The sequence below is a fragment of the Leptodactylus fuscus genome, chromosome 7 (genome assembly GCF_031893055.1).
Source record: "Leptodactylus fuscus isolate aLepFus1 chromosome 7, aLepFus1.hap2, whole genome shotgun sequence".
NCBI classification, from domain to species: Eukaryota; Metazoa; Chordata; class Amphibia; order Anura; family Leptodactylidae; genus Leptodactylus; species Leptodactylus fuscus.
In genome coordinates this window covers 140,236,412-140,251,644 of record NC_134271.1, presented here as the reverse complement: position 1 = coordinate 140,251,644, position 15,233 = coordinate 140,236,412, and the positions used below count along the sequence as shown (strand labels likewise).

The 15,233-nt window shown below is 41.4% G+C and overlaps 2 protein-coding genes across 2 annotated transcripts; both read left to right on the top strand.

Annotated features, from left to right (window-relative positions):
- The first annotated feature begins 1,793 nt into the window (after positions 1–1,793).
- Positions 1,794–2,729, top strand: LOC142213015 (olfactory receptor 5AS1-like). The gene has a single exon (XM_075281158.1). The coding sequence runs from the start codon at positions 1,794–1,796 to the stop codon at positions 2,727–2,729; it is 936 nt and encodes a 311-aa protein (XP_075137259.1).
- Positions 2,730–8,121: 5,392 nt separating this feature from the next.
- Positions 8,122–9,060, top strand: LOC142213014 (olfactory receptor 5V1-like). The gene is given in 1 exon segment (XM_075281157.1): positions 8,122–9,060. A coding segment is annotated over 1 exon segment (939 nt).
- Positions 9,061–15,233: the final 6,173 nt, after the last annotated feature.

The following is a 15,233-nucleotide window of genomic DNA, read 5'->3' as shown; positions in this document are numbered from 1 at the left end:
GGAGTTGTCCAGGCTTCTATTTTTATGGCCTATCTTCAGGATAGGTGATAAATACCTGACCGATAGGGGGCCAACACATAGTCTATTACCCGGACCCATCATCTGTATTTTATTTAGTAGAAAATGTAGTTTCCCGAACTTTCTTTAATTTTGGCAGCTTCTACCGTAACTTTTTGCAATTAGTAATCTAGCTCAAGGCCGGGTACCACGGGCCAGAAATGGAGGCACACGGGAAACATTACGGCGTTATACAGTACTTGCAAAGTGGATGGGGTTCATGCAAATCCCATCGCCACTTTGCGGAAGAAATTGCAGCGCGGACACGCTGCGATTTCCAAAACCGTTACGGTTTTGGAAATCGCAGCATGTCAATTATATCTACAGAAACGCCGGCGGCTTTCCCATAGATATAATGGTAAGAGAAAGTCCGCTGGGGAAAACTCTGTGAACTTTCTCTTCAAAGCGCTACGGGAAGAACCGCAATGCCTTCATGCTGTGGTTCTTTAGCACTGCGTTTACATCCATTGGGCCCCGGCCTAAAGGAGTTGTCCAGGCCTGATCATTCCGCTTCTGGAACCCGCTCCATAAACAATTCAGTCACTGACTTCATTAAAAGCTGAGCTGCAGTGAAGGAGCCCAGCCAACAGACAATGGATGGAGTTTTTCGGCTTCTGGCCCCATTTTGTGTACAGAGCAGGTGCTGGAAGCTGCTCCGTACAAGTGAGTGATCGAGCATTAAAAAAATCAAGCCCGACAACCCCTTTAAGTTAGATTACTAAATGCAAAAAAGAGACAAATATAGTCACCCCTCCCCACCCACCAAAAAAAAGTAGACTTTGCAAAAAATGAAAGGAAGTTCTGGAAAATATATTTATTTTCTGGAAAAAAAAAAAAAAGGTTTGTTGAAAGACCAGATTGGAAAGCCTTGGCCAATGTATGTCAGGTATCTCCATGTGTGGGCTATGGGGAGGGGGGGGGGGGGCGGGGCATTATACTGCGGGGAGCCACCGAGGGGCATTATACTGTGGTGGGGCACAATAGCACTGGGTGAGTTCAAAATGGACATAAGCAAGATTAGTGTCCCCAAAACAGCCCCCTACATACACACACACACACACTTTCAGGTGGAAAGGGTAACACCGGGTCCCATTTGAGGAGTATTTTTACTATGGGGCACTGTTACGAATGGGAAAACTGGGGAACATTATTACTGTGTGTATGCTATAAAGCTATTTGTTTGGCACTATTAGTAACTATTTGGGGGCACAACCATAGGCTGAGCCCCCACATTGCAGAAAGGCTGAGGCCCCACATTGCAGAAACGCAGCTTTTTTTGTTGCAGATTTTGATACGGTTTTTTGAGCCAAAGCCAAGAATGGCTACAAAAAGAATGAGAAATATATAGGGAGTTCTTTGGCTCAAAAAACCACAACAAAATCTGCAACAAAAAAAACTGCGTTTCCTCAACGTGGGGCCCTAACCTTAAAGACATTTTTAGGGATCCAGCATGGAGGAGATGATGAAATTACGAGGAACCCAAGGGCTCATTCGTATATCCATTTTTATCTTCAGTGTTCTGTCCTGTTCAAGTATATGGTGTAATGCATATCTCAATTTTTAAGAATCATGTGTCCTGCCATTTTTTATAGACCATGTCCAAACCTTGCCCATTTTTCACCGATGACTTTTCATTTCATGGGATCCACTAAAGGTGCAAATGTACAGATCAATGAAAGAAGTCAACTCTGCTTTACCTATTCTCTCAGCTTCTTAGCATTTCGGAGACTCAAAATATGGACCCTAGAAACCTAACATCTCCAGGCACGTTTTTCCTTCTTGGACTATCAGAGGTCCCTTACCTTCAGGTTATCTGCTTCATTATTTTCTTGGCGATGTACATGATAACATTGGCAGGAAATTTTCTACTGATCATCGTGGTGAGGATTAACTCAACTCTACAGACTCCGATGTACTTTTTCTTAAGTAATCTCTCTTTTATTGACATCTTCTTCTCAACCACCATAGTTCCCAAAATTTTGATGAACACTATTTCTCAGGATAGAAGTATTTCTCTGTTGGGATGTGCTTTGCAGATGTATTTCTCTCTGGCCTTAGGGGCAACTGAATGTATAATACTGGCAGTTATGGCCTTTGATCGATTTGCTGCCATCTGTAGGCCACTCCATTACAACACCATCATGAGTACCAGGCTGTGCATTACCCTAGGAGTAGGATCATGGATAGCGTGCTTCATGAACTCTACTATTCATGTGTTCATTACCTTCCAATTGCCCTACTGCCAATCCCACCACATCAGTCACTTCTTTTGTGAGATACCTCCACTCTTACAAATATCTTGCCGAGATACCAGACTCAATGAAATAGCCATGTACTTTTCTGCGGGTATCATTGTTATGATGTCTTTCTTCTTAACGCTTATTTCATACATCCACATTATCACCACTATCCTGAAGATTCAATCTTCTCAAGGGAGGCAAAAGGCATTTTCTACATGTGCTTCCCACCTGACTGTTGTCACCCTCTACTATGGGACCATCATGTTCATGTATCTGCAGCCCCGCTCTTCTTACTTAGCCGAAACAGATAAGACTATATCAATCCTGTATACAGTAGTGACTCCTATGTTGAACCCCTTCATCTACAGTGTAAGAAATAAAGATGTGAAATGTACCATAAAAAATTGTCTGACTAGAAAGCAAACTCTCTAAAAGAGCCTTGAAGACATTGTAAGGCTTGGTTCACATCTCCGTTGGTGACTTTGCCACAGAAACTACCCAAAATTTGCAGAGAAAAAAGTCCTGCACTGGTTTAAATATAAAAAATGGCGGACATACGGCTGTGAGGTCTGTGGGTGAACACTGTTTTAGTGGTCCAGGTCTCCTTCTTTTGGATCCCATGGTGGGCCAGGATGACAGAGACCCATGTGCAGATGGGAACCTAGCCTTAAACATACTGTAGAAGCTCTCATACTGCCTTCAAAGTTCAAATGGTGCTATCTAGGGGATGGACAACAATATTGGCCAACCTATGACCAACAAGAACTGGTGGATTGACCTATTAGAAATATGTTGTTTTTATGTCTAGGCGCTATGCTTGAATGAGTCTTCGGCTATGTGTTGGTTAGATATGGGCAAACCTCTCAAAATGATTTTCAATGAATATTTGTGAGGTTCAGCCCTCCAGTTCATTTTGGTCAAACTTTATCGGCATGAACTAGAAATTTTATCTACAAATGCAATTATTATACTCTGGGGTAATTCCAGTGGGGGCCCAGGGCAGGTGAGTAAAAATAACAGACAGTTGCGGACTCTCCTGTCCTGGGCATCCTTGCAACATCTGGCCTTCCTCCTGTATCCACTTCAGGCCTCTTCCACCCATTGACTGATGTCAGACACCCTGGGGTCACTGCTGAGGACTGTGCTTGGGCCGCAGTTGGTACCCTGGAGTATGTGATGTCAGCCTGAGGAATTCACATTCAGGTTCAATCCAATACTTTTGGAAATTTTGTATCAAATCTGGGTTATTCAAATTGGTTTCCTCATCCCAAGTTTCCAGTGAGATTCCCATAACAAATTTTTCTCACTAGAGTTTCCCAGAGCGAAAATCATCAGAAATCAGCTGGTTTGTGCTAGGGGGTTCACAGACTGTATCCTGGCAGCTAGTGCAGATTTTAACCTTTGCATTAAAAAGCTGTGGCTAACCCACTAAGATCTACCAACATGTGGGGTTAGCCTTCATGTAAAATCTATAAAACATGGTGTAGAACACTCTTAGGACTCTTAGGAACCTATCTATAAAACATAGTGTAGAATACAGGGGCGTAACTACTGTGGTAACAGTGGAAGTGGCTGCCACAGGGCCTGGGACATTAGGGGGCCCGGTGACAGCCGCTACTGCTGCGTTTTTGGTTTTTTTTTTTCATTTTTTTAAAAGGCCGTTATCGCTGGTGCAGGGGGCCACTATGGGGGATAATACTGTGTGCAGGGGCCACTAAGGGACATAATACTGTGTGCAGGGGCCACTAAGGGACATAAAACTGTGTGCAGGGGCCACTAAGGAACATAATATTGTGTGCAGGAGCCACTAAGGGATATAATAGAGTGTGCAGGAATGCGGAGGAGGGGGTTGGTCGAGGTCTTCGGCATCGGTGTTCGTGTGGGGGGGGGGCTCATGTCAAAAGTTCGCCATGGGGCCCTGCCATTCCTAGTTCTGCCACTGGTAGAACACTGTCAGGGCTCCTAGGAACCTATCTATAAAACATAGTGTAGAACACTGTCAGGGCTCCTAGGAACCTATCTATAAAACATAATGTAGGACACTGTCAGAGCTCCTAGGAACCTATCTATAAAACATAGTGTAGAACACTGTCAGGGCTCCTAGGAACCTATCTATAAAACATAGTGTATGACACTGTCAGGGCTCCTAGGAACCTATCTATAAAACATAGTGTAGAACACTGTCAGGGCTCCTAGGAACCTATCTATAAAACATAGTGTATAACACTGTCAGGGCTCCTAGGAACCTATCTATAAAACATAGTGTATAACACTGTCAGGGCTCCTAGGAACCTATCTATAAAACATAGTGTATAACACTGTCAGGGCCCCTAGGAACCTATCTATAAAACATAGTGTAGAATACTGTCAGGGCTCCTAGGAACCTATCTGTAAAACATAGTGTAAAACACTGTCAGGACTCCTAGGAACCTATCTATAAAACATAGTGTAGAACACTGTCAGAGCTCCTAGGAACCTATCTATAAAACATAGTGTAGAACACTCTTAGGGCTCCTAGGAACCTATCTATAAAACATAGTGTATAACGCTGTCAGGACTCCTAGGAACCTATCTATAAAACATAGTGTAGAATACTGTCAGAGCTCCTAGGAACCTATCTATAAAACATAGTGTATAACACTGTCAGGACTCCTAGGAACCTATCTATAAAACATAGTGTAGAATACTGTCAGGGCTCCTAGGAACCTATCTATAAAACATAGTGTATAACACTGTCAGGGCTCCTAGGAACCTATCTATAAAACATAGTGTAGAACACTGTCAGGACTCCTAGGAACCTATCTATAAAACAGTGTAGAACACTGTCAGGGCTCCTAGGAACCTATCTCCCCCAAATTCTACATCTCTAAGGCAAACACAGCTGAAGTTATTTCAAGGTGGTATAAAAGATGGAGGCCTACGGACGGTGTAAAAAATAATTAAAAAAATCATATTCACCTTCCTTTACCACTCTTGGGCCTCCTTGAAGGCATCTGACGCTTTCCTCATGGCATCCAATGCTGTTATGTGATCTACCCAGGAGTCACGGCTAAGGCTTGTGATTGAGCCACCAGAAGTCACATGGCACACTGAACGTCATGACATCATGACGCTCACCATGCCCAGATCAGCAGTGAGACCACAGACCTCAGTGTTGAGCCTGGGCCAATGACATCACAGCATAGCAGCAGATACAGTGAGAAGGCCCAAGAGAGTTAATGGAAGGTGAGTATGACTGTTCATCTTTTTTCACCTCCCCCAACCTCCGGCTATTATACCCTGCGGTCTGAATAGACCCCAGAGTATAATGCAGGGTCCATTTTAGTTCACCCACGACAAATCTCCATCTTTATAGTACCATTAAAAAACTGAACAATTTGGAATATTCGGGACAAACCGTCTCATTCCGAACCAATTTTCCCATCTAATACATTTCACCAATTTATCTACATCGTACTAATACAATAGAATTTTAACATTTTTTTCCATCACAACACAAAATGGTTGACTTTGGTTTCAATTTTCAAAATCACAAAATATCTTTCAAATGTCATCTAGAAATTATTGAAGATTTTTCCAACCCTTTAATGTGATAAAAACAAATACAAAATAAGTGGGTGTCAGGAGACCTACTGTATAATGAGCGCTGAGAGATTTGACCACTGTATCAATTCTCCAACCATGTACACAGGATGTTTGTGATACCTAATATATAGCACGGTAACGTTAGTGGGGGTTTTGCTCTATCTTTAACAAGAGCACACCTCGCCATCAACAGAAACCCAGGAATCCAAAATATAACATAGAAAGAAAAAGGATCATTCATTTTCTTAGAAACAAATAAAAAATATGCAAAAATTGTTTTTTTTAATTTCTTGTTAGAAATTCTTATTATTTTGAGATGATGATTGCTTGCTTGGTGAATGTTATGGTAGGTAAATACAAACACTGGTTGTGACAAGTTACCACGTATTACTTGTTACCCCAGACACTGCCCATGGGCAAGAGTGGAGATATTTTTGGAGATTTTTTTTTGTATTATTCCGCAACTGAGTCTCGGTTTCTATAGTGTTTTTGCCCTGGTAGAACATTGCTCAAGGTCATTTATGAAGACTGTCCATGGATAGTTCACATTGGCGCAGGTTCATTTCTTGGTTACATCATTTAAGTGCTCAGTGATAGTTTTTGTTTGATCCCATTTGTGAAGTTTTTAGTTTTTTTTAGGTGGATAACCCCTTTTAAATGATGTTACCCAATGCTGGTAACATGTTCCTATTGATGGTGATATCTTGTAAAGGTGACAACAACTAATCTTCCAAAATCTATCCTCCTTTGGGCAAGTATCTCAAGTCTTTTTATAATGTCACCTAGCTTGTAAAAATATTCCAGTGCAAATTTTTTTAATTGGAGCTCATGTTAAGATGGCCAGACGGTGTGGTAAGCGCATATATTTATAAGACGTGTTACACGGTAGGACGGTTTACATGTTTAGCTTTACTAGAGTATAATTTATATGGAGACCAAGTCATTTAACTACTTCAGTACCGGGCCAATTTGTGGTCCAGGACCAGACACATTTTAGGTTTATTATGTATGTGCGGTTTTGAGGGCTGTAACACTTTTCTCGTATGTCTCAGTCAACTAATTTTTGCGTCTTTTTTCAGGGACACATAGGGCTTTATTTTTATGTTGTTTTTATTTTCAAAAGTGTTTTTTTTTTATTTCCGGGAAAATATAAACAAAATAGGAGGGAAATTGTGTCTGGTTTTCAATGTATTATTATTATTTTTTATTTAATAACACAAAGTGTCACTGAAAAACTTTATAATATAGTTTTTCCTCTCCGTTACGGTAATTTTTATTTTGTATGGTGTTGTCGGGGGTGGGGCTATAACCTTTAATAACGGTGTTTTATTAGCGTATTTTTTTTATTATTATTATTATTATTTTATTTACAATTTTTTTTAAACTTTTTTATTATATTTTTATTTTATTTATTTTTTTCCCAGATTGTGTCCCCATAAGGTGATAAGAGACCTTTGGGGACATCTGATCACTTATTTTTTGTACTGGAGGCTGATTTCTCCTATAACTGGGGCTGTTACATTTAGCCCCAGTTGCAGGAAGAATACAGCCTCCTGCACGCTGTATACACAGTATACAGAGCTGATCTGCGTCCTGTAGGACCCAGCAGCTCTTGCAAGACTCTGCTCTCGGTAGATCACTTGACCGCCGGGTCAGAGGGCGGCCGAATCATGGCAGTGCCCATAGCTGTGTATACAGCGCTAATTGAGCACTGTAAACACAGCGATTGAGATGGCAGGGGAGGTAATAAATCTTCCCTGCCATCTCTGTGGGAGCTCCGGCTGAAGTTACAGCCGGCTCCCAGCTTCAGCAGCTGCACTATCTCTGTGCAGCTACTGTGTTCTGATTGGACGTACCGGTACGTCCTGTCAGAACTAGGCAACCACTGCCTGGACGTTTATAGTCTATGGGCAGTCCGGAAGTGGTTAAGAAATTTTGTGAGTATTGCAAAAATCAGCCTTAAGTGCCAAATGTGTTACTGCTGCTCAGCCCCAGCTTTATTTGTGATACCAAACACTGCTCATGGACAAAAGCTTCTTTTGTAATTCGGGAAAATTTGAGTAAAACCATTTGGTTGATCATAAAGAATAAGAGTTACTAAAGATGAACATAACCACATTGATGTACAGGAAGAGTCAAGTTGGCAGGAAGTTCTACAAACGGATATGTTAATATTTTAAGGTTGAACCTAACATCATCCTTGACATTTTGATGATTTCAGGTGACCCCATTGGGTGTTATGGAAACTTACAACAATACATCTCCAAGTGTCTTCATCCTTCGAGCCATTTCCAATGTCCAGTATGTTAGGGTTACCTGCTTCATTGTCTTATTGGTGATATATGTATTCGCAGTATCGGGAAATCTTCTACTTATCGTTGTGGTGAGGATTAATCCCTCCTTACAGACCCCCATGTACTTCTTCCTGAGCAACCTTTCTGTTATTGACATCTGCTTTACTTCTACAATAGTTCCCACAGTTCTTGCCAACGCTCTATCCAAGGACACAAGTATTTCCCTGGTGGAATGTGCGGCCCAGATGTATGTCTCAGCCGCACTCGGTTCAACAGAGTGCCTCATTCTTGCCATCATGGCCTATGATAGATTTGCTGCCATTTGTAGACCGTTGCACTATAACACCATCATGAGCAAGAAATTGTGTACCGTTTTAGCTGCTGGATCATGGAGTCTTTGCTGCACAAGTTCAGCCTTTCATGTAGGCTTTACCTTTCAACTACCCTACTGTAGGTCCCACCACGTCAACCACTTCTTCTGTGAGATGCCGCCATTCTTTCGACTGTCTTGTAAGGAACCTTTCTTCAATGAGATTGCAATGTACATCTCAGCTGGGGTCTTAGCCATGGGTTCCTTCTTTTTGACTCTAATTTCATACATCTACATCATCTCCACCATTTTGAAGATCCGTTCTTCGGAAGGGAGACAAAAAGCTTTCGCCACATGTGGCTCCCATGTCGCGGTGGTGTTGATCTATTAAGGGACTATTATGTTTACGCATATGAGACCTCGCTCCTCACAATCTTCTGAGGCCGACAAGGTCTTGTCCATTCTCTATACAGCAGTGACTCCAATGTTGAATCCCATCATCTACAGCATCAGGAACAAGGACATTAAGGGTGCAATAAGAACAAAACTTATTAAGCAGTCAATAAACCATTAAAATGTTTTTGGTAATTCTCCAATTATTTCCTGGCATCGTAATAAAAGCAACCAAAAAAGGCAGAACAACAGGGCTGATTTATTTTTTACCAAAATGTTGGTGCATTTTTACCTAATCTATGAATTTTTTAAATGGCAGTCCATTTGCCAATTTTTTAGCAATTTTTGCAAAATTTTTAGATGGTTCTTTGGTGTACATCTACTTCATGTTGTGTGGCTCTTTTTTTCAAAATAGCAACGTTTTTGCGCAAACACTGGGCCTCAGGGCCTTACTCATAAGAGCTATGATATCTGATATCGAGGGGTGACCATCACCTGTCAGTGTCCTGTAGGTGTAGATCCAAGGTACCCTGATATACAAGGTTACAGTCTGATAAGGCTTCATCTCCATTGGAAAGGATTTGGATTAAGAGGATTAGGATACCCAAAAATTCTGACGCCTTCCAGATAGAGAATTCCAACAAATTTATGGACCAGTGTGAGTCAAATTTGTTGTACACCCCCCCACACGCTATTGAAAAGTAAGCCAAGTCAGAAAAGTGGCCTCAAAATCCTATCATGGTAATTGGTCCCCAATGTTTTATAAGTATTAGTAGACTACTAAAGAAAGAGTCACGGCTATAATCATGTTTTTTTACTTTCCACGGTGAGTTTAATTTTGTCAAAAATTTTCATTCTGGTATGACTTGTGTACATTGGCAATTTCTTAAAAAGTTTCTATATAGTATCACACAAACATAGGTTATGGAATACATGTCAACGAACCCATCCTGAAGTGATCATCGCCAAAAGATTACTTCTTTGGGAGAACCATCCAAACTAGTCGGAGTTCTCTGAATGAATTTTTGGCTAAGGCCCCACATTTTTGCTGCATTTTCTCTGTTTTATTTTAATGTATTAAATCTATACGGAAAATACCCCTCAATGGGTTTATCCAGTTTCTAAGATTGATGGCCTATCCTATCCTAAATCTGCAGGGGGCCCAACAGGTAACCGTTACTGAGACAACGCGGTTTGCGGTATTGTGTACAAACTATGAGCCGCACTGCTCACTCACCGTACAAACTGTAGCGGAGGTGTAGGTACTGCAGCACCGCCACAAAGATTTCAATGGGACAACGCTGTAGTATTTACACTTGCTGCTACAGTTTGTATGGCAAATGAGCAGTGAGGTTTATGGTGTGTAAACAATACCACAAACCGCATTGTCTCGGACCAGAGACCTATGGGGTTCCCAGTCGCAATATCAATGTATAGAATCTCCCATAAAATAGTGGGGGGTGGGGGAAAGAAGCTTTAAAAAAATTTTTAAAAAAGTTGTAAATCCCTCCTTCCCCTAGAATACATATAAAAGTAGAAAATGACTGTGAAACACATACACATTAGGTATCCCTGTGTCTGAGAGTACCCGGACTACTGAATATAGGGGATCTGCAGTGCTCCGGTTCTGTCAGGAAGGGGTTAATAGGAGTGCTGCAGATCCCCTATAGTCAGCCAGGCTGAATTCCAAGTGGGGGAAGAAAAAACTCAGTCCTCAAGCTCAGGGAAGGGGCAGACAGACAACCAAAACACCCCCTCCCCTTCCCCAGCAACTACTGCACCCAAAAACTCCGACCATTTTAATTTTTGAAATTGTCCAGTAGCTGCTGCATTTCCCCCCTCGGCTTATACTCGAGTCAATAAGTTTTCCCAGTTTTTTGTAGTAAAATTAGGGGCCCGGCTTATATTGGGGTCGGCTTATACTCGAGTATATACGGTAACTATATGTTAGCATTTAATTTTCATAAAATGTCTTGTATAGGGGAATGCATCAAAAAAACAATTCAAGCACTGCTTTCTTAGTGTTAAAAATAATAGAGACCATGAAGTCACGCAACTCCTTACTATTGTTGGAGCTGTCCTTAACCCAACGATAGCACTCTTCCCCCTTAAACACTATACCTGCCTCCCTCCTGCCCATTGTACGCTCCACATTTCCCAACATCTTTGATGATTTTTGGACCAGATTAGAGAACATTTTACTCAAAACCTTGTTGCAAACTAACTTTGACTCCCCACCTTTTGAAAGCTATAACTTTTATAATTTCATTCATTGAACCTTCTGAGGGTTTAATTTTTGCTGGATGCACTTCACAATGGTACCTGAAGACACTCCCTCCCGACTAGGCCCATTCATTTGGACTTCACTAGCATCCAGTTATGGCTACCAGTTTTTTTGTCCGGAATCTGAGCCGGCCTCCGCCTCAAATTCCAGACCAAAAACTCCATCTGAACTCAGCCCAAGGCTTTTTTGTTTGTACATATTTTTGATATATATATATATATATATATATATATATATATATATATATATATACTTTTTTTTTTACTCTGTTACAAGGCGATGCAAACTTGGGATTAATTGTAGCATATAAAATAATACCTAGACTCCCAATGTGTAATAGGGAAAGGGTGGACCTGAGGATATTGATGGCCTCATGAATGCCAAGGCATCCCATGAGAACCCTGCAATTTTACTACCGGGAAGCTAGGAAGTAAAAGGGATTGGGTGCTCCCCTCCAAATCACCAACATCTGGGGGGATTAATCTGCAAGAGGCAGAGTATTTTCTGCAACTAGACCCAGGTCTCAGCTGCATAATACAACTACAAGACGGAAGCAATGTAGCAGGCCCTACCTCAAAAGTTCACACCATAGTAATACAATGTAGGGCAGGAACAAGTTAAACAAATATGGTGCAGTTGTCACTTTGGCTAACATGGTGGCCTCATATGTACATATTATCGACCCGTCTTTAACCTCCCGTTCATCTCTAAAATCTTGGAACGCCTGGTCTATTCTCGTTTAATCCGCTATCTCTCTGCTTGACCCCTTACAATCTGGTTTCCATGCTCTGCACTCTACTGAAACAGCCCTCACAAAAGTCTCCAATGATCTCCTAATGGCTAAATCCAATGGTGACTTCTCTCTTCTTATTCTTCTGGACCTCTCTGCAGCTTTTGACACTGTTGACCATCATCTCCTCCTCTCTATGCTCCGCTCAGTCGGCCTCAATGACACAGCGCTCTCCTGGTTCTCCTCTTATCTCTCAGACCGCACTTTTAGTGTATCATTCGCAGGCTCTGTTTCCTCCCCTCTTTCCCTTGCTGTTGGGGTTCCTCAGGGCTCGGTCCTCGGCCCCCTGCTTTTTTCTCTCTACACAGCCCCCATTGGACAAACCATCGCCAGATTTGGCTTCTGGTACCATCTTTATGCTGATGACACCCAATTATACACATCTTCCCATGACATCACCCCTGCACTAATACAGAACACCAGTGACTGTCTCTCTGCTGTCTCAAATATCATGTCCTCGCTCTATCTGAAACTAAATCTCTCTAAGACTGAACTACTACTGTTTCCACCATCTAACAGATCTGTCCCTGATATATCCATTGCAGTCTCAGGCCTTACTATAACTCCTAGGCAGCATGCCCGCTGCCTCGGGGTCATGTTTGACGCAGACCTTTCCTTCACCCCTCATATTGAATCACTCGCACGTTCATGTCACCTCCACCTCAAAAACATCTCCAGAATACGCCCTTTCCTCACCAGAGATACACTAAAGACACTTATTGTCTCTCTGATTCATTCTCGCCTTGACTACTGTAACTCCTTACTAATCGGTCTTCCCCTCACTAAACTCTCCCCTCTACAATCTATTCTGAATGCAGCGGCCAGGCTCATCTATCAGGCTAGACGCTACAGCGATGCCTCTGGTCTGTGCCAGTCACTACATTGGCTGCCTATTCATTATAGAATACAATATAAAGTTATCCCCCTCCCCCACAAGGCTCTCCATAATGCCGCACCTCCCTACATTTCCTCCCTCATCTCTGTCTACCGCCCAACCCGTGTTCTCCGCTCACTCACTGACCTAACACTTACATCCTCTATTATCAGAACCTCCCACGCTCGTATACAAGACTTCTCCCGAGCTGCACCACTTCTCTGGAATGCTCTACCCCGGACAATCAGATTAACTCCCAATTTCTACAGTTTCAAACGTAAACTAAAGACGCATCTTATCAGACAGGCCTATCACAATTCCTAATGTAAACCCTTCCGTACCATCATTAGAATCCCCAAAATCTAACCCTCCTCTGTCCCCGCTCCCACATTACCCCACATAATATGAGGCCATCTCAGGCTAACTCTATATGCCCAAGCTCCATCCACATGTTACAGGACACGACTGCTGATGGCTCAAAGTTTTATGTTTGTGTAATGACAGTAACCTCTATTATAAAAGTGTCTGACCCCCTGTATAAGCAATACTGCCCCTGCTACCTCTTGTGTCACCCCCTCTACCTCATAGATTGTAAGCTCTTGTGAGCAGGGCCCTCAGTCCCATTGTGTGAAATGACTTTTCTTGTAATGCATCTCTCTGTCTGTATTTGAACCCTACAAATTGTACAGCGCTGCGGAATATGTTGGCGTTATAAATAAAATGTATTATTATTATTATTATTATTTATTAGTATATCAAAAAGTATCATCTTGCTTATCCCCTTCTCATACAATGCCCTAGCACTATACCAATGGCAGTAGGATGGCTGAAACGTCATTGCCATAACTGGGAGAATCAGAGAAAACCGAGATCCAAGAATTTAGTTCTTTCATAGGACCAAAAACAAAAAAGTACAAAAACAAACAAAAACCAAGTTACAACCAACAGAACCGACAATATGTAGGATGAAGAATTAATATCAATACTACAAAACTAAATCTTGGCTATAATAGATAAAAATATCTCAGAAAGTAAAACTTTGAGAAACTTTCTTGAAAACAAAGTAAAACTTTCAAACAACTTTGAAGATCTCAGATGTCTATAATTCTACAGGGAGTTCCAGGAACTTTACCACTTTTTTCACTTCACTTGTATGCCGGAGGGACTTCCAGCTCATGGCAGTATAGTATATAAGAAGGGGCATTGTCAACATAATAGTTTGCTTCATGCAGGTAAAAAATGAGCAGACACCTTCTTGGTGGTCATCAGAAGGTCTTCAGGAGTGGTCAATAAGCATACAAGACATCTTCTTCATAAGGTATGTTTTTTATATTTGAACCGTGAAAAGTCTAGAGGGTCTGAGAGATAACTTGATGTCCCTTATACAGATGTAGCAGAGCTGAATTTACTATATACCTTCACTATGTTATGTGGTTATGGAGACTTGAAACTGTCATTAACATAGCCGAGAAGAAACAGAAGTCTACAAGATAAGAATTCAGCCACCGTTCTTAAGGAAACTAGTGTACTAGGCTGTACATGCGAGGTGCCCTTACCAATGAAACCTATAAAAAATTACATAGACTTAAGTAGTCCAGCTTAGAAGAAAATATCACATATAATAGGCTTAGCTACATTTTCTCAGCCCTATATTAGTCTATTAGTTACAGATGAATGAACCAGGTTCTGTCTGAACGTTCAAAGAATGTTAGGTTTGACCAAGCCCAATCTATTTTCCCTTGGCATTTCCATTAACATGACCTCAAGGATCAGGCTGACTTACCCATAATGCCTTTCAAGCAGCAGTCATGTCACAGTGAGTGTTCTAAAAAAATTTAAAAATCACCGCAATGTGAAAATAAATATGTTTTGGTCCAAACCCATGAAACTGGTTCTGAACTGAATCTTAGAAGGTTCACTAGTTTCTAGTACTGGTAAAGTTTCGGGAAGTCTAAGCAAATTCAGCTATCACTATCGAGTGACAGAGTACGGTACATAAAATATTTCTGTATCTTTAGTTAAAACGTTACTTAAAGGCTTAGATTATTTTCAGTCCTCAGGTTGAATCGGTCTCCATCTCAGTGTGGTAACGGACAACATGGTCAACTATACTATCAAGACAACACACAAGTAGGGCAGAAAAATATTTCCCTTGGCAGTTCTTTTCACTTTTCAATCAAAAGAGAATTGTTATTTAGATAAGTGAATGTGGGAAGTAACTTAGCCTTAGAGATGGGCAAAATGCTTAGTCAGGAACCAGATATTTATAGACATGTTCCTAGAAGTCCTAAGAGTGTTATACACTATGTTTTATAGATAGGTTCCTAAGAGCCCTGACAGTGTTCTACACTATGTTTTATAGATAGGTTCCTAGGAGCCCTGACAGTATTCTACACTATGTTTTAT

Coding starts and splice junctions, on each gene's coding strand:
- LOC142213015 (XM_075281158.1), top strand. CDS start 1,794: ATGGACCCTAGAAACCTAACATCTCCAGGCACGTTTTTCCTTCTTGGA.